This window comes from Urtica dioica, chromosome 6, assembly GCF_054948205.1.
Source record: "Urtica dioica subsp. dioica isolate 48M chromosome 6, U.dioica_male_clone48M_v1_H2, whole genome shotgun sequence".
NCBI lineage: Eukaryota > Viridiplantae > Streptophyta > Magnoliopsida > Rosales > Urticaceae > Urtica > Urtica dioica.
This window is the reverse complement of record NC_142761.1, coordinates 607,538-632,579: the sequence shown is the minus strand read 5'-3', so window position 1 is coordinate 632,579 and position 25,042 is coordinate 607,538. Positions and strand designations below refer to the sequence as shown.

Sequence of the window (25,042 nt, the reverse complement as noted above, 5' to 3'; positions counted from 1 at the left end):
TATAAAACTCAAAATCAACTCAAGGGAAATCATCATAAAAAATAAAAATAAAAGAAAAATAGTCCAGTTGAGGAGTAATTAATAAATTTCAGCTAGTGTCTAACGATAGCTATAGTCAACTTAAATATTTGCTTTTGTAAAATAGCAAACGTTTCGTAAATCTTAGGTAAATAACTAATTACATTTTATTTACGCTTATTTATAAGCGTATATTTGCAAAAATAACCATAAATATCCAAAAAAATTTGAACTTATTTATGGGTATTTTTGTAATTATTTGCAAAAATACCCATAAATATCCAAAATACCCATATATATATTTGCAATTATTGTGGATTCGTTAATGAACGACTCATTAAATTCAATCACTATAAACCATTGTAAGAAATTATACGAATTCAAGCATTTAACTAATTAACAATTATACTAGTTGTTATAATTACTTATATAATGTGATACGAATTAAAGTTATTTTTTAATAGGATGTTATGATGAAGAATATGTAAAGAAGAAGAACACGAGTTATAGTATCAAAAGATAACAAATTGCTAAGATAAAGGAACTTAAAGTCAAAGAAATCAATTTTTCAAAGAAATAAAAATAAAGAAAGTGTAAATTAAGGTACTGAAATATTAGTTTTGGAATATAATTTTTTTAACTGCACACATAACCCATTCGACTATTTTCTTTATTCTTTTAATTTTTACATACTCTTTAGAAGGGTCGACGTTGGTGGCATTTTTTTTTTTTCTAATGAATGAAATAATAGACGACATTACATATTCCACGATAAACAACAAATATTTCCAAACGACATCTCTCTATAATACATCACCAACGACAACAAATATTTCCAAAGACATCTCTGAAAAAATGGCATTAGTTGCCCTTTTTGATATTGATAGCTTTTTATACCTCTTTCGTATTTTTCACTTAAAAATGTCTTATATTTGCATAATATTTTACAATAAAAGGGCGTTAATTTGAAAACAAAAGTGGAATTGAGCACATATGCTTACCGCTAAAAAAAATGAGGTAATTCAGTCCATTTACCTCACAGTAATACGTAAACGACAACAAATAGTTGCATCTCTCAATAATACGTAATAAACGACAATAAACATTTCCAAATGACATCTCTCAATAATACGTCACTAACGACAACAAATATTTCAAGCGACATCACTCAATAATATGTCACCAACGAAGGCGGAAAATAGACTATATTGTTCTATTTATTTGAGCGATAGATATTTATACTCCATATCAAATTGTTTTCAAATCAATATCTTTTTTAACGTAAAATTTTATGTAAGAGTGAGACATTTTTAAAATGAAAATATGAAAAAGACATTAAAGCCCTTCATTCTCAAAGTAGGGGCATATAATGTCATTTTCTCAACAAAACAAATATTTCCAAACGACATCTTTTAACAGCATGTCACCAACGACAACACATACTTCCAAACGACATCTCTCAAGAATACGTCACCGCGTGTAATTTTACCGGGAATCGGTCCAAAAAAGGTCAACGGATAAGGTCTGTACGCAATTCGACGAAGGATCAAATTCAAAACCCTCCAGAGATTAATCAATCAATCACCGAGCTTCGAAACCCTAACAATGGCGGACCAAAATCTGATCCTCGTGAAGATCGATCCCAACGGGATCGCCTTCGTCACAATCAACCGCCCTAAGTCGCTCAACTCGCTGACCAGAGCGATGATGAAAGACCTCGCTCAGGCCTTCAAGGCTCTGGACCGCGACGATTCGGTCCGCGTGGTGATTCTCTCCGGCTCCGGCCGCGCCTTCTGCTCCGGCGTTGACCTCACGGCGGCGGAGGACGTTTTCAAGGGAGACGTGAAGGATCTCGAGGCCGATCCGGTGGCGCAGATGGAGCGGTGTCGGAAACCGATCGTCGGAGCGATCGGAGGCTTCGCCGTCACGGCGGGGTTCGAGATCGCTCTCGCCTGTGACATCGTCGTCGCGGCCAAAGGAGCCAAGTTCGTCGACACTCACGCCAGGTCAGATTTCTTTTCTTTTTGGATTTGAAAGTGAATTCAAAGCTTTTGCAAGTTGTGTGACTCTGATTGGAATTGAAAGCTACAAAGTATACAATGATTTTGGAATTGAAATAAATGAACTGTACGGAAAGGGAATGAATGTTCAGTGGATAAGGTTTTGATTTTTGGATTGTTAAAGTCCCTAGTTGATTTAAGTCTGAATCTTGGTTCAAGTTAATGCAAGTGTTTGAATTTTCCTTGAAGTGATAGTGTAAAAAATGGAGAGATATTATAAGGATTCGATCATATCTGATAGCTGAAAAATTAAGCGACTCATTTAGAAATGTAAGAACAAGATTGCAACTTTGAATTATAAAAAATGATCTCTCAGAATAGTATCTATTGGATATGAATAGGTGTACTGTGGGGTATCGGTCAAACGGATTTGAATTTTTTTCCGAAACCGAGTACATTTAACTTTTGAAGCTTGTTCTAGGGACGATTATAAAAGGAATTTTAACTTCACGAATAAAGAGTCAAATATACTGAGAGTGCTCGGTAGTGAAAAAAATTCGAGCTTTTTACTTACTATTTGTGTCGCAATTTGTTGCAGATTTGGGATATTTCCGTCGTGGGGTCTGTCTCAGAAGCTGTCGCGTACAATCGGAGCCAACAAAGCTCGCGAAGTGTCGTTGACAGCGACGCCTCTGAGTGCAGAATTGGGGGAGAAATTAGGGTTCGTGAACCATGTCGTCGAGGCAGACCAGCTTTTGAATAAAGCCCGAGAAGTTGCAGAGGCCATAATCAGAAACAGTCATGACTTGGTGTTGAGATACAAGGCTGTCATTAACGACGGTCTCAGGCTCGACCTCGCTCACGCTCTTGCGCTCGAAAAGGTCGCTATCAATTTCGTGTTTCAAGTCTTTATCGTATGTTTTTTTTTTTTTAGTATTGAATATCGCTCGGATTTTGGTATCAGGAGAGAGCTCACGAGTACTATAACGGGATGTCGAAAGAGCAGTTTAAGAAGATGCAGGAATTCATAGCGGGTCGGGGCTCGAAAAAGCCGTCTTCCAAGCTGTAGAATAATATTAATATATTCCATGCATGTTGTTGTACTTTTAAAGCAAATAAATATGTTTTAAAGCTGTTTTCTTTCTCATGTGTTCTTGTGGGAGATTTGACGGTTCAAACAAGTAAAAAAAAATGCGCATTCCTTTCCCGTTCGCTTTCTTATGATACAAGTTACCACAATGTGACTTGGTTTGAGTAATTTACTATTATTTTTTACGTAGAGATTTATGTTGAAGACGGTCTTACTTGTGTCTATTTTCACACATGCAATTACAAAAGTGAAGATGAATTTGAAACCGTTTGGGAACCTACTATCAATGAATATATAATTATATGTAAATAGAAAGACGAAAAGTAATCAACCAAAGCTTTGTTGGGCATCTGCGGAAAGGTAAATCGGCGATTAAGCCGGTAGTAAATGACAATAAAGCGTTTAATTCCGAAGCCTGTTCAAGGCATTTCTGGAAGAAGATAAAAAAAAGATGTCAAATGTTAAAACCAACAAAGTCATGAAACTTGGCTTTTAGTAGACTCTCATAAAGGCATCGAAATTCCTGAGGCAAAAAAAGAGGAACGAAAGGCATCAGAATTTTTTTTTTTTTAATATGTACAAAACCACAATAATCTGATGGATAGACGCGATTTTATTCTTTACAAAACCCGATGATAGTGATGTCCATATTATTCACACAGCTGAGCATAAGATGATCGTTTATCTATGATCGTAGACCTTCATCAGATTTTTTTTTTTTTCACTTTATATGGCACTCAACCAATTTTCCCGTTCTTAATTAGCTAAAGAATTTTTGCACGAATTCCCTCAAAACTTAGAAAACTCTGTCCCAATTTTTGTGTCTCTACTAATTCCAGAACCCCTTACAAAATTAAATTGATTACGAATATCACATCCTAGTTTGTTCGAAGATAATCGCTCAACGTTTTGCTAAAAAGCACCCCAAAACGTGGTGATAACTACTAATGAGAATCGATTACGGTCTAAAATATCAGCATTGCATCAAATCGAATTCGAAACTATTTAGTACCAAGCTAATTACATTATCAGGACAGAAGTGTGAATCAAGGAACACAAAGAACAATATCTCTACAGATGAAATTGAAAACCATTGACAAAGCAGAGAGAAAAAAAAAAACTAACCTTGTGGAACCAAACCCCATTGCTGTGATTCAATGGACAAACTCGATATCAATCTCGCCGAAGCTACAGCGCTGTGTAATGGCAACATCGATTCCAATCCGGCCAATTGCAATGGTAATCTGAACATAATTCACAAATGCAAAATGCCAAAAATGAGAACTTTTAACTACTCATAAACAAAGATCACCATAACTAAATGAAAGCTTATAATTTTCTAAACCTTAATACACAGTCCAACTAAAAGGTCAACTAAAAATCAGATTTTTCCACTATTGGTATGGATTATGGAATCGAATACACACACTTCGAGACTCGAGTAGCAAAACGAACATACATTAAGATAAGATCTTTGAAAGCGTTGAACTTCAATTCCTCGGGACCAAACAGCAGAATTAGATTATTACTGAATCTGAAAGAAGAAGGGAAAAAAAAAAATCAAACCTTGAAGTTCTTCTTGTACTGGATCGAGAGGTCGAAGTTGGAGAGGCGAGCTCGGAGAGAATCGATTTCTTGGTGGAATCGGAAGCGAATGACTTTAACCGAGACGATAACCTAGACGCGATTCTGGAGGACGCCATTGGAGAGTCGTTTGCTTCGGCTTCGTGTGGGTTTTGGGAAACATTTGGATCTCTGATTCGGTGAGGGTTTAGCTCTACCAAACGACGTCGATTTGATAGAATTGGGCTGGGCTAGTTCATTTGGGATCATCATAGTTTTGGACCTTTAGGCCCACGATTAGCCGGGCCAATTCAAGTCCATATATAATGAAGGAAAAAAGACAAAATTATACGGGAAAATTACATAACTAATCTAAAACGTGTGTCATTTTTCATATCTCACTCATGTTTTCAAAAAACAAATCGACACGAACCGGTTTTCTCTTCTACGGACAAAAATCAGTTTTGTTCAAATCTGTTCAACAGTTATTGAAATCTAGTTAACAATTATTGAACTCTGGTTAATAGTAATTGAATTTTGGTCAACATTTTTTGAAATCTGATTAACGATTTTTGAAATCTACTTAACAGTTATTGAAATCTGGTTCAAAATATTGGTATATTGGTTAACAATAACAATTATTTAAATATGGTTAACTGTTATTGAAAGTTATTGAAATCTGGTCAACCATTATTGAAATATGGTTGATAGTTATTAAGGGCAAAATGTACACTTCAAAAATTAAAACAATTATTTATGAAACTAAAAGGTTCAACAACTATTTTTTTTTTAATTACGAAAAACTACTATGAGAGACTATTCCCATAAATTATACGGCGAAGTCTCAAAATTTTACAAACTAGTTCTTTCGATTAAAATTAGGACAACTCTATCTTGATGGTAACGAACTTGAAAATTATCGACAAACTCGACTTAACCGAGCTCAAGAACAATCGAATATAACAGAACAAATAGATACAAAATAAGTTTTTACCACAACACTTATATGCGCAAGGACAAAGATACTCCCAGTCTAAGGAGGGCTTTAGCCCTCTTATTTTATTTTATTTTTTCCATTTTTTGCCTATTTTTTTTATAAAATTTTACATTTGTTTACCTTGAAAATTCACAAAGCAAAGACTCTGGCGAATTGGCACGGTGATATAGGTTAAAGGATTTTTAAAATTTTGGAAAAAAATAAAGACATTTCATCTTTAAACATTGCACAATGGTCCGATTGACCAGACTACTTTAAAAATTCAAGAAAATTATGTATTCTAAAAGACATGGAAGCAATATATGTTAATTTTCAAATTACAATAATAAAATATATCTTTATTTAATGATTCATATGTGTCCACGATTATTTGTGTGGTTTTTTTATAACTCGAGGGAAAAGTAAGCAAAAAATAGAAAAGAGGGGGAAAATGTCTTACACCCAAATATCAATAGTCCACGCACACCAAAGCTCGAGTGTACGAATCAACAAACAAGCTTCAATTCGGATAACAAATCAATAAAAATGAAAACTCTAAAGTTTGATTTCAAATTGCTCCAGAAGATAAGAAAATAAAGGGAAAATAAGAGAGAGGCGATGTTCTTCCACATACTTTATCTCTCTTGCTTTCTCTTCTCTCCCTCTTTCTTCGGCAAAAATTCGGCGACCTACTTCATTATTTTGGTAGTTTCGAAAAGCGATTTTTTTTAATTAGCTGGTTCTTGAATACACTGATATACTACAGTACAAGGCATATAAAAATAAAAATAAAAGAACAAAAGCATTTGATTTTGGAACTCCAATGAGAAACGCTAAATCTTCAAATTGAGGATTTCAATAATGCACGTCATGTTTGAGGGTGCACTATTTAGATCCTAATTTTTTTTGTTAAATTATTCATTAGACATATTCTTTATATAAGTTGTTAAAATTGACCATTTTTTAAAAAATTTTGATACATAAAGATATAAATATTTTATTTAGATTTTTTTAATACAATTAATTGATATATTTATTAGAAGATGAACCCTAATATGTGATATCTAAAAAAGTTAAAAGGATAAATTTGAGAGCCTGATTGAAGTAGAGACCCTCGAACCATCGTTTGAAACAATACAAACCACTCAATAATCTATATCATTACCCCAAACTTATTTTTTCCTTGCTCTTTTCTTGTAAATTATTTTCCTTTTAACATTTTAATTTAATTATATACCATGAGCATGAAGGATTGAACCCTGATTTTCATTAGGATCAAAAAAATGTAATACAATAATATTCTCAAAAACCGCGTAAAACTCCGCGCGTTTTTTTAACTCTCTCAAGTCTCAACGAACTTCCCTAGGCTAGAGGAAAGAAAAGAAAGCACAGACTATGATTCTCTTCCCAAGAATCAAAAGTCAAAGAAAGTCAACAATCGGATCAAGCGACGGCCAAGATCTTCAGCAAGCCCTGATACGTCACGCCGTCGCCGCCGTCGTCGTCGTTTGCCAGCGCGATCATGGCGTCCACGTCATCGTCGGAGAGAGAGAATCCGGCGAGGCTCATGTAATCCCTCAGATCTTCGCGGCCGAGCCTTCCGTCGCCGTCGCGGTCGATGGCCTTGAAGACTTCCTTCATGACTACGTCGTCGTCGTCGCCGCCGTGGAGAGCGGCGATCTGAAACTCGTCGAACTCGACGAAGCCGTTTCGGTTCGAATCGGCGGCGCTGATCATCGTCTTGATGGCGGTCTCGTCGGCGGCGCCGCCGTAGAAGCTTCGGAGATCGTCGGGACCGATTTTTCCGTCGCGGTCGGCGTCGATTACCTCGAACGCTGATCGAAAGCACGACGGCGCGTGCGATTCAGTCGCCGCGGCGACACTTCTCCCCGAAGGACACATGGTTTGAGCAGAAACGAAAATGAGAGTAAATAAAATGAAGAGGAATCTCTTTTTTTTTTTTTTTTCTTTTTCTTTGAGACACTGTTTGTTGTGTAAGGTTTTGCAGGGTTATTTATAGAGTCTGTCAGGTCTTTGGGTTTTGCTTTTTTTTATTTATTTATTTAAAACTTTAAAATATTTATAAATACTTTATATATAAGTTTTCTCTTCTCGCACACGCTACACAGTGTATAAAATTAAAATCACATTTTTTTCAGAATTTTTTTTTATTTTTAAGAAAATAATAAGACGCAAAGTCTAGCTGTCATTAAATGGTATTAGTTAATTTCTGTGTATAAGTCTTCTTACGCTACATAACGGAAAAATGATATTTTATTGTAATCATAATTAAATGTTATTTGGTGTAGTTTTATTCTAGTTTCTTTTGGTGCAAATCGCAAAATATTAATATTTTTCTATAAAAGCATTGTATAGTTTGATTTTGATTGGTGTACTATAATATTTACATAGTTTTCTTTTAAATTAAAATAATTAGAATAGGCTTATTCAATATATAATAGTTGCGCCGTTTCCTTTATTTTAGTAATATTGTGAAACAAAAAATACGAAATTTCAGTATTGCCAAAGTCAATTTGGCTTGGAAAACACGGAGGCTAATGACGTACTTGATGACGTAATCAGTCTTTAATGAACGGTCTACATTACATGATTCTGTTTTTTTTTTTTCAAGTGACTTGTTTTTTGTGTTCATAGTAGTAAACTACGTTTTTGCCTCGTAGCTTCCCAAAATTAATATTATATTTTATTTCCAAAAATAAGGTTTTAGATCTTTAGTCACAACACAACTCACACGTGAAATTTTATTATATAAAAAAAAAAAAAATTACACTTGTAGTATTAATATTATTGTGAGGTCGTGGATTGGAGGATCAGCCTCGTGTTCTAGCTTTGCTCAGCTAACCAATCGTGGCAGCGATGACGTGGCAGATCACTGACCAACCATAGTTTTTATATCAATTATCGGTCCTAATTTGGTGCAGAAGAATCAAACCGCTTGATAAATTATGGCGTACGACAAAAGAGAGGACAACCATTCACGTTGGCATGGAAAACAACGAGTCTATACTTTTTGGAAGTTTCTAGAATAATAATCTAATCAACCCAAACTATTGGGTGATATAGATTTAGAAGAAATGACATATCTTAAACTCAACAAAAATGATATAGATCTACATGTCAAATGGGACTCACAGTTGTGAGTAGCGTTGACGCTTCGGCACGTTGACACATATTAGTTATTTAAACTTAATGTTTAATTTAAAAAAAAAAAAATTAGTGCATTGATGACATACAATTTTGCAAGAACTTTTTTTTTTTTTTTTTGGGGAAAATTTATTTCTTTTTTCAGATTACAAGTGTTTGACAAAGTGAAGATTTTTGAGATGTCTCTAAAATGTACCATTTGATTATAGCGGTGTTGACAAAATGATGATAAGTGTAAATAATTATATGTAGTCTGTATTAACATGTCATTTTTTATCGTCGCGATTTTTGTACTATGTGGGTTAATGAAACCTACGATTTTCAGTTATTTTCGTGGTTAATCTACGAACGATGGTTTATGAGTTTCATATTTCAAACATGTTGACTCCGAACAACTATTTGTATTATTAGGAGGTCATTCTTTTCCTATTCTTTTTTTTTTTTTTTTTTTACTATTATTACTTTGCTTTTTTGCGATCTCATGTTATTCTCCATCAATTCATTGTTAATGTCTATGTGTCTTTATTAACTTCTTGCTCTTGCGCTTCTAGCTCGAACCTTTGTGATTTTATATTTCAGTTGATTTTGCATTTATTTTAAATAATAAAATATCAAATAACTAGAATATAAAATATATAAAAATAGATATTTGTAGTATATAAAAGATAAAGTTATTTTTCTCTATTTTTTCATGGAAAAATTCTAATTTGCTTTTATTTTTCAAATATTTTTGCCTACATTTTGAATGAAACAATAAAATACTGATATATATTTAATGAAATTACAAAATATAAAAATATAAGTAGAACAAATCCGTAAAAAAAATCAAGATAAAACTATAAGAGTGCTACTTTCATAATAAAATAAGATGTTTGTAGAATAAATAAAAAATGAGGCACTCTCCAAATCAATATTTCAAATATCGATATCGATACTTATATCGAAGCTTTGAGTTTACTGATTTATTGATTATCGATTGGTGTATCTCTATCAATACTATAACATTTACAATACCGACTACCTATTATACTGATGCTATATATATCGACTATATATATCGACTATCAACATATATATTGAAACAATGTTTTTTATAATAAGGATGTTCAAGTAGTGTCCACTTGATTGTCTGACAAGCCCAAACTCATTACCCATTGGGCTTATGTTTTTTGGGACTATATGGGCTATTTTAGAACCATATGGATAACAGGCCTGTTTAATTTACAGTTTTGCACTCAAAAGAAGGGAAGGTCATTTTCGTCTTTCCATTATTTCCATGTTCTTCTCCGAACTAAAACCCTAATTTCGGCTTCACAGTATATAATCACCACCCAAATAATCGGCTACTCATATCTATCCTCTATCGCTCTCTCCATAAACCTGTTGTTTATAGTCACTCGTTCTTCTTGTTATCTGAATCATGGCTTTCAAGTTATTAGGTATTTTCGATTGTAAAAATTGCTTCTTGTGAGGAGTCCTATGATCGATTTCCATGGGTTTTTAGGATGGTCTTATCTAGATTTAAGTTTCAAGAGGCATAAAGTTTATTGGCAGTGATGTTGAGTCGCTTCGCTTCAGATTTTTTTTTCCAAGCGCAGTGAATTATCATGCTGCTACATATAAAAATTCATTTTCAAAATGATTTTTTTTTTCTTGTGTTCATGTTTTTGTTTATTTTGATCCGATGATGGTATGATATATCTTTGAGACCTGATTTATCTCTTGATTTGATGACAACCATAAGCATCATAGCTGAGGGTCCAATTTTTTATTTTTTTTTTTTAATAATAATAATTACAATAATAAAGAATGTTTGATGAAGATGATGAACATGCACTGGGCTCTGAGCAGTTATGTAACTGCGCTTTTTGATGCACATTGCAAGCCTAGAAAGCTTTGTCTGATTCGCTTTTATTCTTTTTCTTTTTTCTTTTCTCACTATTTTTGGAATTTCAAACCACCATTTGAGCTTTTATATGGAAGAGGAAGATAACATAGAACGTGAAAAGGTGAAATGAGGTTATGGGTTCATGATTAGTTTATAATTAATTAAACAAAGAAAGTTTATTGAAAGGGAGTTTCACATGAATAACATAATTGAAGCCCGCAGATGAAATGGATAATGGATTAAGGCTCTATTTGATGAAATGGCATGCAAATGAAGCCGAAAACAACCAGAAATCATAATTTAATCCAAGTTTTTTGGTTGCTTGGCAAATAAGCAAGATTACTTTGGCGTAAATTTACCCTTAAATCTGATTAACTTATTAAGAAGTGCTCCGGTGATCTCAATATCACTAGATAGGCAAGCAAATGATATTATTAAACCAAAACTGCAAATGTTCTCAGATAGAGTAGAGAGGGCTTAATTTGAAATTACTCAATTTATCAGTGGAATAAGGCTTTTGATGAAATGATAATTATTAAACACCTTCCTCTTCTATTGTACTTGTACATGATATGGCAAATGAAGCTAAAACTTCAACAACAAAAAAGAACCGCCAAAATTCCTTTCTGAGTAATAATTCTATGATGGAGAGAGTTTGTGATTTGAATTCAACTTATCTTTCTTTTAATAGTCTTTAACGCACCGGAGACGCAAAGTAAATGACAAGAAAGTAAATCAAGAATCCGGCGACCAGAATTCCGGCGTAGATGTAGTTCTGAGAGGACTGAACCGGGTATTTGTACTTGATTTCGCAGCATTTCATGTTCTCCGTCTCCGTGAGCAACACGTGATCCACGTACCTGCATCGTCATCATCGAGGCCGTCGTTTAATTTCACGCAAAATTAAACTAAATAAATGTAAAATGAATAACATAAGACTCACTGCTGCGTGAACAAAGTGCTTTGAAGAATGTCCGAACTGTTCAAATGAGCTTGTTCTAAGCGGTGATCGTACAGCAGCGAAGACAAATCTACTAGCTGCTCTTCCAATTTCTGTTTTTTTCCGAGTTTGATTTATATGAGCAACACAAAACAGTCCATTAACTAATTAATTAATATGCTAGAAGTTGTTGAGGAATTTTTTTTTTGGAAATGTACTAAAATGCTACAAAATCATCAAGTCAGACGACCATATTGCTCCAAAAAATATTTGCACTAAAATGATTATTTGTGCTAAAAGGACAACGAATAAAACATGGAAATGAGGTTTCACTTACGTCCAAATATTTCTCCAAGCGTTCCACTAATTCGTGAGGGAACGGTTCAGGCATGTTAGTGGTCTTTTTGTAAAACTTCTCCAACCACAGCTCGGTGCTTGATTTGTTCTTCGCTCCCTTCACCGGTTCACCGAGCGGAGTCCTCAGATACTTCGACGCAAAACTTTGAACCGTCTACATAATTTGTACGGTAAACTATTATACTTCCCTCAAAAACTTAACACACTCAATCACAGTTGGTGCAAAAAGCTCATTACCTCCGAAGTCTCGCGTATTCTCCGAAGAGCAGTGTCGACGCGAGCGTATATCGTGTTCCTCTAATGAATAACACCACGAAACAAAAGTAATGTCGGTATTTATGTGCGTGTCACCCACGTAACATTAGGAATAGTTATTTAATTAGGATTTTTTTTATTTTTTTTTTTTATTTTTTTATGAATAGGTTGTGTCTTGATATTTATTGTAATATTTGGTGTTTTAAGCGACCTCGGGTTAGTGAGAAAGATAGCCAAGAAATCAATCACAAATAGTTTAGTTTCTCTCTCTAGAGAGAAAGAGAGAGAGCGAGAGAGAGAGAGAGGGTTTTACCAATGCGACGTCTTGAAGCATTTGACTGAGTCGTGAAGTGTTGGAGAAGGGTCCGAATGGATGGCAACCGGCGGCCCAAAGCCAGTTAATGACGGGCCGTTCGTGGACGTGAGAGGCCGTTTCGAACGGTGCACTTAGTCCTCCCACGGCCGAAGCCAATCCAGCCAATATGTGGCGTTGTGCCTCTGATGGATTCGCGTAACGTTTCTCCGTCTCCGACACATATCTGCGTTCGTTCCAAACAACACAAATAACAGTTCATGACTTTATAACACTTATACATATATATATATGGGTCCAGTGGCTATCTAGCCGTATGAAACGTTAGAAATTTTGAAATAACAAATGTTTCGTTAATTTTTTGTAAATAGCCACGTAAATCTATTTACGCTATAAAAATAACAAAAAACGCAGAGTAAATTTCTAGTAAATATGGTTATTTACGAAATATTTACGATCGTTTTTGGCTATCTACGAAAAATTTACAAAACGTTGGCTAAAACGCAAACGCTTATGTTTATGTGGCTTATATCGCTAAATTTTTGTATATATATATATACATATATATATAGTCCCTGGTTACTCATCTGACCCCGCAAGGTCTGGGAAATTTGAAACAAGAACAATTGCTAGGTGGGTACTTCTAGTCCTAGAGAGGCTAAAACCCAGAACCTCTTGGAAATAAATCAAAGACCCGACCACTAGACCAGCAAATCTCAAGTAAAAGGTAATTTATAGAAACTATCATAGAAAGACCGATATTGAAAAGAAAGGTTTATTGCAAGCGCGAAGAGCGCCAAATTACAATCTGGTGCACCGGAATAGTGGTGGGAAATAGAACCAGACTTTTTAAGAGAAATACGTTCGAAAACGCAATTCAAATCAGCCACAAACATTAAAAAAAGCAGTAACTAGGCAAATCCGTGGTAAGATCCGAGAATGAAAAATCTTTGAATACTAACAAAAGGTAACATGAACCCTATATCTGGCCTCTGCCGTGAAAATTGATTGGCATACAAAATCACACTATACATAAATGATGACCTTTTAGCATGCAATCCAACATTCACGACAAAGGGTAAAGAGTAATTAGTTAAAATCAGTAGAAAGAACAGAAATCTCACACCTTAAAGGTATTTTCTCGTTTTGATGCTCGAGCACAATGACAACGTCTTTACTGGTCCATACAAGACTGTCACCTTCCATCATAAGGCTCTTGTCCACATCGGCCAACGATAACACAAACCTGTTAGAAAACATTTCATTGAGACTGTCATTGTTTAAACCACCATAGACATTAACTTTTGAATAATATTTTTCTGAAATTGCTAGGCCTGATTAATTATAACGTGACTAATACTCCATAGTATCTCATACACAGAGGTTTTGAATCATAAGTAAATAAGGAATGCAAGTAAATAAGGAATTTAAATATTTGCAATGCAAGTAAATAAGGAATTTAAAATAATGATCAAAGGCGATGCGATGCTCACACGGGAATTACTCTGGTCCCATAAGTCCGATACAGACTTCCCTGCTTCTTCTGCGGTTTACTTTTCGTCTTACTAAGTTTTGAATCATAAGTAGCCCAAAGAGGCTTATGTTTTAGTACACTATCACTCTTACCATCAGAATCATCCATCCAATCCTGGAGAACGTGAGAACGAAAAATGGACTAAAGTATGATAGGCGTTAACAATAATTATGTTCATAGGTGGAGAGATCACTGAAGAAACAAGGGGGTCCATTATTTCTGTAAAAAAAACTAACCTGACGGAGAAAAAATTTATCTGAGAGTGATGGGTCAGCCATCTCAAGCAAACCGGCCGCTAGCACGTCCGCAGATCTTTCCATTTCCTACACGTTAGCAATGTCACATCATAATTGATTGATATCAAGTTTTAAAAGGCATGTGAGGCGCGGAGAAAACGTCTCTGAAGTTCACTTAAGCCTCACGCGGGTCTGTTTTTGAAAGCTGAATGGGCATTTTTTTTTAATTCGTTAGAAAACTGCTTAAAAGGGGATCAGAAAGTCTTAAAACTGATCTCAGCTTCGGTCTTACAAACTTAAGTTATCTTATATGAACTAATTATTTTGATTTTGGAGATTTTATCATCTTAATACATTTTTTTAACCATAATATGAATTCAAGTCCTTAATTGTTTTATAATTTGCTATATATGTATATTATATTTACATGCATTTTTATACATTGACTTGAGGCTTACGCCTCGTGATAAAAGACCCACTGCCTCGATACTCGTTTAAATGCATTAAAGCCTTGATTAAACTAGTTGAAGTTATCATGGAAGGCGTATAGTTAAAGTGAAAGAAACACCTATTGGAATATAATTTATTCTTTCTGCAATTCAAACAAGACAGGTAGAGATTGTCCGAATGAGCACATAGACAATAGAAGGAACTACAAACCTCTTTAAGAAGAGCACCATCCAAATATGTCTTGGTGTGGACATGGAATCTGCCATCCTTCTTAGTCTCTTGGAGCGAATGGCCTCGCATAGCTTTTGAAACAGCGATGGCAATCTTCTCATGATGATGCAATGAATGAGTACCCCCGATAAGCACAACATTTTCGCCATCGTGAACCATTTTCTTGACCTGAACAGTTCAGATAAATAGTGCTGTCACACTAAGAAATCTTTTGCAGGCATAGCATTGTTGAACGTAATAGTTGTGGACTTTTACTTTTTACTTGGAGCAACAACTAACCTCGGCTTCAATTTCATCGATATTTATACTGTAGTCGTGGCCCTTTTCCAAAATGTTGTATCTATTGTGGTTTTGCAGGACGATTATCGGTACAAGCAGCCTCGTTGCAAGGTCGATGGTTTCAAATCTGAGTTCCGCAACAAAGACTTAAATCAAGTGAGCCCATGACTAAAAACGAATATTCATGAGTTGATAGAGCTCATACCTAACATCCGGAGCTACCACGTGTTCCACTGTAGTGGATATCAAAGAGGCAAGTTGGCCCATGAAGATATCGTGAGTAATGTGATCAGCGATCAAGCCCAATCCCGTTGAAACCATCAAATTCTGCAACCGTGGCAAAGTCCTTGGACTAACACTGCCCTCTTCGGTTTCAATCTTTCCATACGTACAAGGACCCGCCGAGAGGTCAATTACCACAAATCTGACGAACATAAAACGCTAGTGAAGACCATTGAATTCACGACTTCAATAGGATCGAGAAAATAGTTAATAGTAAATACAGAGACTCTCATTCTATCGCATTGTTGTTCCTACATAGTTCCGCTTTATCTAAAGCGGCACTTGAAACATACAAGAATTCAGCAAAAATATTAGGCTTGCTTTAGGCTCTATAAGGAATTTAGGATTTAAAATAATTAATAGATCATAAGGGGCTTGGGGTTTAGGGTGTAGTGTTTAAAAGCTATTACGGTGGAAGAGAGAAAGACACGTGCCTTGTATAAGAATTTTAAGGACAAAGCGGAACAACTCTGGAAAGTCTGGAGACTATCTTTGTAATCCGTTTATCATAATTTGTATTAATAAATTGGTTGGTGAAAATATTAACAATTTGACTCACAAAACCAAAAGTGAAATACAAATTCAGAAAGAATGAACAGTACCTCCCAGAGCTTAGCCACAACTGAGTTGCTCCGCCTCCGTTATACCGATAACGATACAAGTAACCACCTTCTTGTCCTTTCATATCTTCTTCAGTGAGCTCCGAAATTTTACCGTACATAAAACTGTCGAGATCGGTGTCAGTTTTCCTTGGATCCATCCTTACCTAATAAAGAAGAAGCAAAAAAAAAAAAAAAAACGAATAGAAAGATCAGTGGAAAAAAATACAGCCAGACAAACCTGAACTAATGATCGATCTAAGAAGCTTGTGAAACTACCTTATCGAAATTGACGATAAATATTGCAGTCGCACCAGGTCCATCGGTCTCTTTAGCGGAACCGGTCGAGCCGTCAATGTCGAAAACGTAGGAATATAATCTCTGAAATATCGGCTCCACCGTCGTCGCCTCGATTTCAAACAAAGGTACTTCTCTTCCAAAACCAGACTAAAAACATACAAAAATAATATATAAAAAATCCAAAAACAACTAAAGACAACACCACGTCAAGTTCAGACATTCAATCATTACCTCTCTCGCTGTTCCAGAAGGAACCATTTTCTCTTTCAACTCCTTCTCTAAAGCTATTAGCTCAGGCTGCCCAGACTGAAAAAAAAGAAAAAAAAAAGTTCAAGTTCCTATAGCATATGAATTAGGAATTCACGAGTGTTCGAACATACAGGGAAGGCATTGAAGACAACGTGGTGTTCGATGTCGAGAAGCTCTCCGGTTTCGAAACACGATGGCCTGTGTTTCGGGAAGCTGACCCGCAGAAACTCTTCCAGCTTCTGAGCGTCCATTTTATATCTGTAACCTCCGTCGCCGTTGAAACCAATTAGAACCACGTTCACTTCAAGTGGGACCTGAAACGGAACCTGAAATAGACGGTCGAAACTTAGCGAAACGAGGGACCTTTTGAATTAGTTTTAAAATTATGATAAGCCATAGAGTTTCTCGACCATTTTCAAATAGTTTTCATCAGAATGGTTCTCGCAGTTAAAACCAAAAATGATCAGAAACAGACACTGAAATAACATAGCACCTACCAATTGATCCTTCCTCAACTATGTCAACTTCATAAAAAAAAAATGATTAATAAAATGTAGCATCACTGTTGAGAGCTTCACAATCTTAAAATTTTATTGACTGACTTTCCCAAATTGCAAGTCCGAAACTTCAAAAATCCTAAATTAGGCCTAATTCATCGCTAAAATTCGTATTCATTTCAATCTCAACGAAGCGATCATATGTAATCCAAACTCAAAACCCTTAAATCCTCACCGTTTCCAATTGAAATACAGAATTCGAAGCAAGTCACGAGAGTCTACACATACATTCACACACACACACACACACATATATATAGAGAGAGAGAGAGAGCTATATACCTCGGCTCGAGAATGCAACATTTGACGAACATCGGATCGGACGGAGTCTCTGACGTCGTGAAATGCGCTGTGGTGCCACTGAGAGTGTCCCGGAGCTTGCTTGAAAGCCTCCTGAACCGACTCCGCTACAAAAACGACAAGGCTCACAGCCAAAACGACGCCGTAGATCGTCGCCGATGGTTTCGGAGCCATAGCTCTGTTATAGGACTGGTTCGAGAGCTTCAAGAGGAGCACAAGGTTGTTAATTCTAACTTGGAAATGGAAAGAATCGGTGTTGTCATTCCATAGCAATAATCGCTCGAGCTTTGCTTCTTCTTCTTTGCTCGGAGACTCGTCGAGGACTGTGAATCAGACAGATTTTCTAGTTTTTTAAATTACCCCGGAACAATGGTGTAATTGCGGTCATGGACTGTTCTGGCCAATTTAATTCAACTGGGCTCCTAGAAAGCAATTGGGCTAAATTCAAGCCCATAACGACTCTCTCTCTCTCTCTCTCTCTGCAAAGATAGGGAATTTGACTTCTTTTTTTGAGAAATTACAAAAATAAGTATTTTAAGTGTAATAAATTTTATTAGAGCCTAAAGTACTACGCAAATATGTTTAAAAAATACGATAAACATCAAGGGAAAAAAATGTCTGTTTATAACTTAAAAACAACTGTATAAATATGCTATTTTTTACGATAAATTACAAAAAAAAAAAAGACTAAGAAAAAACAATTTTCACTTTTTGTTTTGGATTTCTTGAAACTTATTACAATAGTATCTCATTTTTATTTTATTTTTATTGTAAAAGTAATGTTTTCAAGATTGTGAATCATTGTTTTATGTTTATAAGTTTATTTTTTAAAAATTATTTATTATTTTGGACTTTATTTAACTTGAAAAAAAACACAATTTTGAAAATATTTAGATTAAACACTTTTTGGACATGTTATAAGAAAAACATAAAAAGGGCCGTACGAGTATTCTAAGTGCGAAAAAACATATTTAGCATCTTTCTTATTAAACATAGTCCACAGACAATAAGCGATTATCCCGAATTTATTTCTTTGATCATTTCTATATTTTGGTAACTATGACAATATATAGAGAGGGATATCTTTTCGTCCCATATTCATTGACATGAAATATCTCGAGCGGTTTTATATTCTTATCAACAAAGTTTGGAACCATCAATCCACCTTCTAATTAGAACTACTTTCTTCATTTATATATATAATAGCTCATTAACAAAGTGCGTTAATGATATATATATATATATATATATATATATATATATATATATATATTAAAAAAAAAAAGTGCGTTTATATCACATTGTGGCCAACCAAGAAAATCGTATTTTCACAATCGTTCACCTCTAAATGATAACAATAACAATAATTACTTGCCCCACTACGAATATGAATCTTAATATCAAATATTTGAAAAAACACCAATAAGGAATATATATATATATATATATATATATATATATATATATATATATTCATTTCCCTTAATAAAGTCAAAGCTCCCTAAAAAAAAAAAAAAAAAGAAGTCAAAGCCACATCAGAGTTTGTCAAGCTTTGAGTTTAATCCTGATCATCCTCGTCCACTTCCACCACTTTCGTCTCTTATTAGGAAACTCCACGTCTTTGCCTTCCATATATCTCTTCAAATTATCTGTGAATAAATCTTCAATTTTTTTAATAAACAAAAAAAACAACTATTATAGCCTATAGGATACATATAAATCCACACAATATGTGTTGAATATGGAATGGAACACACACCACAGATAATATATGTATACAATCTTGAGTCATTACTTTGTTATAATATATAGAAGATATAAATCAATTTTTTTAACCTACTTTATTTTTCTACTCCTTTTTCCTTCATTTAATCGAATTTATTAGGTATGATATGACATCTAGATAACACGTTAAATTTGGTTTAGGACGTTGGATTAAAATACTTTCCAAAAAACTAAATTCATTGACAAAAGCTGTAATTCCACGGTGTAACTATTAACATGTTCTTGTGTTACTGGTTCTAATTTATCAAACTTTTACGGGGTTGGTGATCGTAATTTAATCAAATTTCTCTGAATTAAAACACTCGAAACAAAATAAGATGAATTAATTTAAACCTTGAGAAGGTAAGGCAGTTTTGTGTGTTGGATCACGATCTCCTATTTTCTGCGACGAAGTGAAATCCGGTACGACCTTCATCTGAAAAAAAAAAAAAAATTACCAAAATATTTAAAACTATTTTATCAGAAAATAAAAATTATAACAGTGTGTGTACGTACGTACCCAAGCAGGGACACTGTGACCAAAGTGTGCCACGTGTCTGACATCGGTCGGAGGTCCACATTGCATGACCTTCATTTTCTTGGCAGCTACAATTGACACATTAAAGGAAAAAAAAAAAATTATTATTAATAATAAAAACAAACAGTAGATTATTACATAATTACGCTTCAAAGTCGTTTCAAAACGAAAGTATAAATAAATGTAGAATCAGTAACCGATTAGTGGTGATTGAGAGAAACAAAAAGAGAGAAAAGAATCGTTGTTGTTATTACAGCGAGTTCGGAACTTGAAGCTTTTATGTGCTCTTTTGAACAAGTTATCGATCGCCATTATTGTCTAATTCGTGTTTTTTGAATGAATGAAATGAACAATGGAAACTGAACGAAAATATCATAATACAGAATAATGGAGATGAATGTCTGCTAATATATCATGTACGATAATATTATATATATATATAGAGAGAGAGAGAGAGAGAAAGAGATTATAAACATGCATAGAAAAATAAATGGAAAACTGAATAATTATATGTTTACATAAGAACGGCCACCAATAAAATAGTATTGTCTAAACTGATATTGTTAAGATTTTAGTAATTATTATTATTATTTTTAGGAAGTTTAATATTTTATTAATATGACGTCTTTAAGTTTGCATTGATGTATGAGAATGTATTTCTAGAATTAGCATGATAAGTCAAACGCTTTTTATTTTATATTTTTAAATTAATACCACAATTTGATCAGCTATGGTTTTTTTTTAAGGGCACGTTTAGGGTATATATTAGAGGGTCGATCCAAGTACACAACAATGTTTAATATCAGTGGTTATTTATGACGATAACAAAGCTTAACTTATGTGAGAATCAACTTATACACAAGCACTTTGAAACATAAACTAAACTTGAATCATAGAGGATATATTTAAACACAAGAATCTATTCACAAGCTCATGAATGCAATCTGAAATAATAACATACAACAAGGACTCTTATGCACAAAATCCCTCTTCTTTCTCTCTTAATATATTCTTGAACATAGGCTGAGGATAAAGTCAAGAATGTTTGGTTCTCACAAGAATTGACGTGTATACAACGTAGTATATATCATATATATATAATATTATATATATATATTATTATATATATATATATATATATCATATTGTTAACCAGTTGACCTGTCTTTTCTTTTCTTTTTTAATAAAAGAACACTGTTATTCTATGCGTATCCATATTGAACAACGTAGATACTTGCTTTATTTGTTTAATTTGCCATGTAAACGCTTGGAAATTAATTTTATAAATATTCATCCCTGCTTATATATAATACAAAGGTAGATATAAATAAATCATGATAATATATCAAACTACTACTTTTGTAGCAGTTTAGCCTCTTCAAATTATTGTTGCTGAAATTTTGGCATACAAATGGGTCTGAGCTATATACAATATACATTATAACTACGGCCAAATAGTCTAAAAAAAAAAATAGTGGTTTAAAAACAATGAAAATTCGATTCCGACCAATATAATCTACAAAAGATGAGTTCGAACCGAAAGCGGTCAAGGAACACAATCAACGGTTCATCGGTTTCGATAAATTGAATAATGAAATGGTTTTTATTTCATTTTGTTGTGATTTTGCACTGTTTCACACATGCAAGCCTTTGAGAATGAAGTACCTTGCAGTGCAATTAAACAGATTAAAGATCGCACAATGTTCAAGAATCGAAAACCAAAGTAAAAGACTATTTTAAACACACACACACACAAATATATACGACACACATAAATCATAACTCAACTTAATCGACAACGTATGCTCAAGAACGACATGAAACGTAATACGACGGAATTTGAAAACGACCGCATAGAGGAAAAAATGGCATTAATATGCTTATATGTGTTTTTTCTTAGATATAATTTAACACTAAATAGTAATTGATCGAATCTTAGTTTAGTAGTTGTCGAGTCCTTTGGGTCTATTTTAGTTTCGTCAATTAGGTCGGGTCGGACCGTCTGTGGACTAACCGGCCATCGACCTTGAGGATCAAGAGCTTGGTCCTAAATTGGTCCTATAAAGTCATATTCATTAGACACGACCATCTAATAAAAAAATTTGATTCGGACTTAAGCTCCGACTTTTTTTTCGACTTGAAAGGTCGGCCTGACCATCCGACCCTTTTGACACTTTTAGTTATCACAGTTAATTTTGATGAGGATACTTACAAAAAGATACGTTAATTATCTCTACACTTAATTACATTAATCAATATTCGTAATCGTTTTTTTTTTTAAATATTACCGTATATGAAAACGCACAGCAGTGACAGTTATGAGATTCCAATTAGATGGAAGTGGAACTATTCTAACCTCAAATTGAGCACATACAACATACTTGAATATCAGAATGAACGCAAACACCGGAAAAAAAAATTTGAAGTTTCACTTGTTTTCTCTTACACTACTTTAGTGTTTTATATATATACAAGATTATTTACGTTCACATGCAACGGCTTGGCAGTACAAATTAAGCTCGCTTAATGATATATATATATATATATATATATATATATGTATATACATACATATTATACACAAAGACAGTACTATCATAGTGCTTAGCTCGCGTATCTAAGCTTAATTATAAATATCGAAATTATAAAGCACACAAAGCCATGCTAAAGATATGATGCATGGATTTTTATATAGCAGTATAACGATACACACGCACAGGAGAAATAATTAGAAGACTATTACACAAATTCTAGTTGAAAAAGCCGATCGAGCCAGATTATATGATATGTAATAATCATACACACATATATGTATATATATATATATATATATATATATATATAACAAGTCGATCTATTTGGTATCAACCAACCTATTGAGTCCACTAGCCACCTTCAACAATATACGATCACACAATACAATACAATACATATATACACAGTAATTGTATAGTATGTATATTCATATATTATATATCTCCTGCGATGTATAATAATATTGTTGAGTGGTTAAAAGAAGAAGTGCCTTGTCTTGCGAACATCGTTGGAAGGCTTTGGCTTGCCGTCGGGGAAGATGTGGTGGCTCTCGGAGCCGGCGTCGCTGGTTCCGCCGGAATTTCCATAACCTTCATTGACGTCGCTCTCATCTTCTGCGTTGTTATTATTGGCCAGCAATAGTTTTCGTCCCAGCTCATTATTATTAGCGTCGCTTATTGCTTTGGCTTCCACAGAATATATTGCAAGGATCACCAAGGTCACCGAGATCATCACTACAAACGAGGTCTTCATGATCAGATTTTATAACAACTCGAACCCTGGAATAAAAACAAATATTAGTATCGATTAGTGTTAATACAGATATTATAAGGGTACTTTGCAGTTTGCACAACGTACAGATAGTAAATATTGATTTTTCCCTAAACAAAAAAAAAGAAAGAAAGTAAATATTGATTTCTTATTTGTTACCACTGTATATATGTTTTCAGTTCTTTTTGAAACATTTGATGGTTTGAAGAAATTCCAGTTTAAGCTTCCAATATATATAGGCAAACTACAAATATGATGTGATGTCACTAAAGAATTTGTACATATCTTTAAAAAAAAATATATTGTATTCATGCGATAAATATGAACAATATATTTGATACAATTAATTGTGAGATATTTTAAATGAGCACTACTAAAAGAGGTTAAGACTTAAGACAAATAGAAAATCTAGAAAAAGTCACCAATAATATATCTTAAATCATCATGATTATTCTCGATTATTGCCACTTTTAGAAAAATTGCATTTTTTTAAAAAAATATGTGATCTAATTAATCTGTATATATTTTCCACTAACCCAGATGATTTCAACTTTGGATGCGGATATCAGTGATTTATGTCAATAATTACGTCAGGGGGTAAGTTTTTTCATATTTGCAATAATTATTGACGCTAGTATTGGTATTAAGTTTTTTGTTCTTTCTATAATGATCATTATCATTTTATAATATTAAACTAGCAAGTGTGTAAATTGCCTATTGTCCCAGTGAGTCCGAGAGATCACAAATATCAAAACTCTGGATATCTTGCGCACTAGTAGAAAAAACGGATGTAATGGCGTTCAAAATGCGTCATTATAGAGAATTAATGTCACTTTTTGAACGTCATTAAAACAGGCGTCATTAAAGATATATAATGGCGTTTAAACCAAAAAGCGCCATTAAATGTACCGAGGTGTCACATCCAAGAGTTTTATTGGCGTTTCTCTTTCGAACGTCATTAAAAGTCTTGTCATGTCATACAACGCGCGAAATTCAAACCTTAAATTGCGCTGTAAAGTTGGCGCGTTATTTAAGCTATTATGACGATATTTAACGGACCGTCATTATATGTGGGTTTTTTTTTACCCAAAAAGTTTCTTAATTATTGCTCTCAAAATAGATATTAATAGTTTCAGTAGCCTACAGTTTTGCATTCATACATACATCGATAAAAAAATATAATCTTAACACCAAAAAAACAACCAAGAAAAATAATACATGATACCACGCGTGGACGATTAAAAAACCGTAAAAATGAAGGTTTTATGATCGATTGTCTAAATTAAACAATATAATAATTAAATGCAAGTGAATGAACACATAATATTTTAGACATATATACAACAAAATGTAGCTACGTCTTATTTTTAGAGAATTATGAGATAGTGAAATATTGATTACAAATATTTTAGCTAAAAAAGACTCAAGCTTTCTATATTGTGCGAAGATTATATTCCACTACTCCATTTTTTTAAATCTATATCATAGATAATAAAGAGCACCTCCTCTCCCACTTTCATCATGAGGCCGTCACGTGGCGTCGCTAGGCGAGGACACGTGGCGGCCTTATTTTTTTTTTTCTTTCGGCCTTTAAATTTTTTTTCCTCTCTCATCAATATATTTTGTATCATTTTTTTTATGTATATTATTTTTTTTCTCCCTCTCTCATCAATATATTTTGTATAATTTTTTTATTATATTATAATCATAATTACTAGTACTATATTATACTATATCAATAACATACATTATTTTGAGTATATGTTAATATTGGAAAAACTATATGGTATTAACATTACACGCAGATTTTATATGTTATTGTTTGATATATAATAACTTTTGCAATTTAAGA

The 25,042-nt window shown here is 33.8% G+C and overlaps 4 protein-coding genes, 1 long non-coding RNA gene and 2 other non-coding genes across 7 annotated transcripts; 3 read left to right on the top strand and 4 right to left on the bottom strand.

The window, feature by feature from the left end:
* The first annotated feature begins 1,542 nt into the window (after window positions 1–1,542).
* Window positions 1,543–3,162, top strand: ECHIA (enoyl-CoA hydratase/isomerase A). The gene is made up of 3 exons (XM_089616453.1): window positions 1,543–2,024; window positions 2,617–2,899; window positions 2,983–3,162. The coding sequence occupies exons 1-3, from the start codon at window positions 1,624–1,626 to the stop codon at window positions 3,085–3,087; spliced, it is 789 nt and encodes a 262-aa protein (XP_089472579.1). The 5' UTR covers window positions 1,543–1,623; the 3' UTR covers window positions 3,088–3,162.
* A 270-nt stretch (window positions 3,163–3,432) lies between these two features.
* On the bottom strand, window positions 3,433–4,872 carry LOC149392663 (uncharacterized). The gene is made up of 3 exons (XM_089617511.1): window positions 4,675–4,872; window positions 4,234–4,352; window positions 3,433–3,631 (listed from the first exon to the last, which is right to left on the bottom strand). Exons 1-3 carry the CDS (start codon window positions 4,809–4,811, stop codon window positions 3,612–3,614), a joined length of 276 nt encoding a protein of 91 aa, XP_089473637.1. The 5' UTR covers window positions 4,812–4,872; the 3' UTR covers window positions 3,433–3,611.
* Window positions 4,873–6,896: 2,024 nt separating this feature from the next.
* CP1 (Ca2+-binding protein 1) lies at window positions 6,897–7,642 on the bottom strand. Its single transcript, XM_089617456.1, has one exon. It carries the CDS (start codon window positions 7,547–7,549, stop codon window positions 7,091–7,093), a length of 459 nt encoding a protein of 152 aa, XP_089473582.1. The 5' UTR covers window positions 7,550–7,642; the 3' UTR covers window positions 6,897–7,090.
* A 2,850-nt stretch (window positions 7,643–10,492) lies between these two features.
* On the top strand, window positions 10,493–10,572 carry LOC149392661 (small nucleolar RNA R66). The gene has a single exon (XR_016299983.1). It is a non-coding gene; the product is annotated as a small nucleolar RNA R66 (small nucleolar RNA).
* Window positions 10,573–10,630: 58 nt separating this feature from the next.
* Window positions 10,631–10,719, top strand: LOC149392660 (small nucleolar RNA snoR118). The gene has a single exon (XR_016299995.1). It is a non-coding gene; the product is annotated as a small nucleolar RNA snoR118 (small nucleolar RNA).
* Window positions 10,720–11,196: 477 nt separating this feature from the next.
* Window positions 11,197–17,938, bottom strand: LOC149392659 (uncharacterized). Its single transcript, XM_089617303.1, has 16 exons — window positions 17,565–17,938; window positions 16,857–17,051; window positions 16,708–16,782; window positions 16,456–16,623; window positions 16,180–16,343; window positions 15,501–15,719; window positions 15,296–15,422; window positions 14,996–15,184; window positions 14,336–14,422; window positions 14,059–14,213; window positions 13,692–13,811; window positions 12,566–12,791; window positions 12,235–12,294; window positions 11,978–12,151; window positions 11,644–11,753; window positions 11,197–11,560 (listed from the first exon to the last, which is right to left on the bottom strand). The coding sequence occupies exons 1-16, from the start codon at window positions 17,754–17,756 to the stop codon at window positions 11,395–11,397; spliced, it is 2,427 nt and encodes an 808-aa protein (XP_089473429.1). The 5' UTR covers window positions 17,757–17,938; the 3' UTR covers window positions 11,197–11,394.
* Window positions 17,939–22,741: 4,803 nt separating this feature from the next.
* LOC149392658 (uncharacterized) lies at window positions 22,742–23,396 on the bottom strand. The gene is made up of 2 exons (XR_016299838.1): window positions 23,350–23,396; window positions 22,742–23,198 (listed from the first exon to the last, which is right to left on the bottom strand). It is a non-coding gene; the product is annotated as an uncharacterized LOC149392658 (long non-coding RNA).
* Window positions 23,397–25,042: the final 1,646 nt, after the last annotated feature.

Excerpts from the sequence above, each read along its gene's own strand:
- LOC149392659 (XM_089617303.1), bottom strand. The coding sequence starts at position 17,756 with ATGGCTCCGAAACCATCGGCGACGATCTACGGCGTCGTTTTGGCTGTG. Across the intron at positions 16,783-16,856 it reads TTGTCTTCAATGCCTTCCCT|TCTGGGCAGCCTGAGCTAAT; the intron begins GTATGTTCGAAC and ends CTTTTTTTTCAG. Across the intron at positions 11,754-11,977 it reads GCTTGGAGAAATATTTGGAC|AAATTGGAAGAGCAGCTAGT; the intron begins GTAAGTGAAACC and ends GGAAAAAAACAG.
- LOC149392663 (XM_089617511.1), bottom strand. The coding sequence starts at position 4,811 with ATGGCGTCCTCCAGAATCGCGTCTAGGTTATCGTCTCGGTTAAAGTCA. Across the intron at positions 4,353-4,674 it reads AGTACAAGAAGAACTTCAAG|ATTACCATTGCAATTGGCCG; the intron begins GTTTGATTTTTT and ends AATTATGTTCAG. Across the intron at positions 3,632-4,233 it reads ATGGGGTTTGGTTCCACAAG|GAATTTCGATGCCTTTATGA; the intron begins GTTAGTTTTTTT and ends TTTTTGCCTCAG.
- ECHIA (XM_089616453.1), top strand. The coding sequence starts at position 1,624 with ATGGCGGACCAAAATCTGATCCTCGTGAAGATCGATCCCAACGGGATC. Across the intron at positions 2,025-2,616 it reads TTCGTCGACACTCACGCCAG|ATTTGGGATATTTCCGTCGT; the intron begins GTCAGATTTCTT and ends AATTTGTTGCAG. Across the intron at positions 2,900-2,982 it reads ACGCTCTTGCGCTCGAAAAG|GAGAGAGCTCACGAGTACTA; the intron begins GTCGCTATCAAT and ends TTTTGGTATCAG.
- CP1 (XM_089617456.1), bottom strand. The coding sequence starts at position 7,549 with ATGTGTCCTTCGGGGAGAAGTGTCGCCGCGGCGACTGAATCGCACGCG.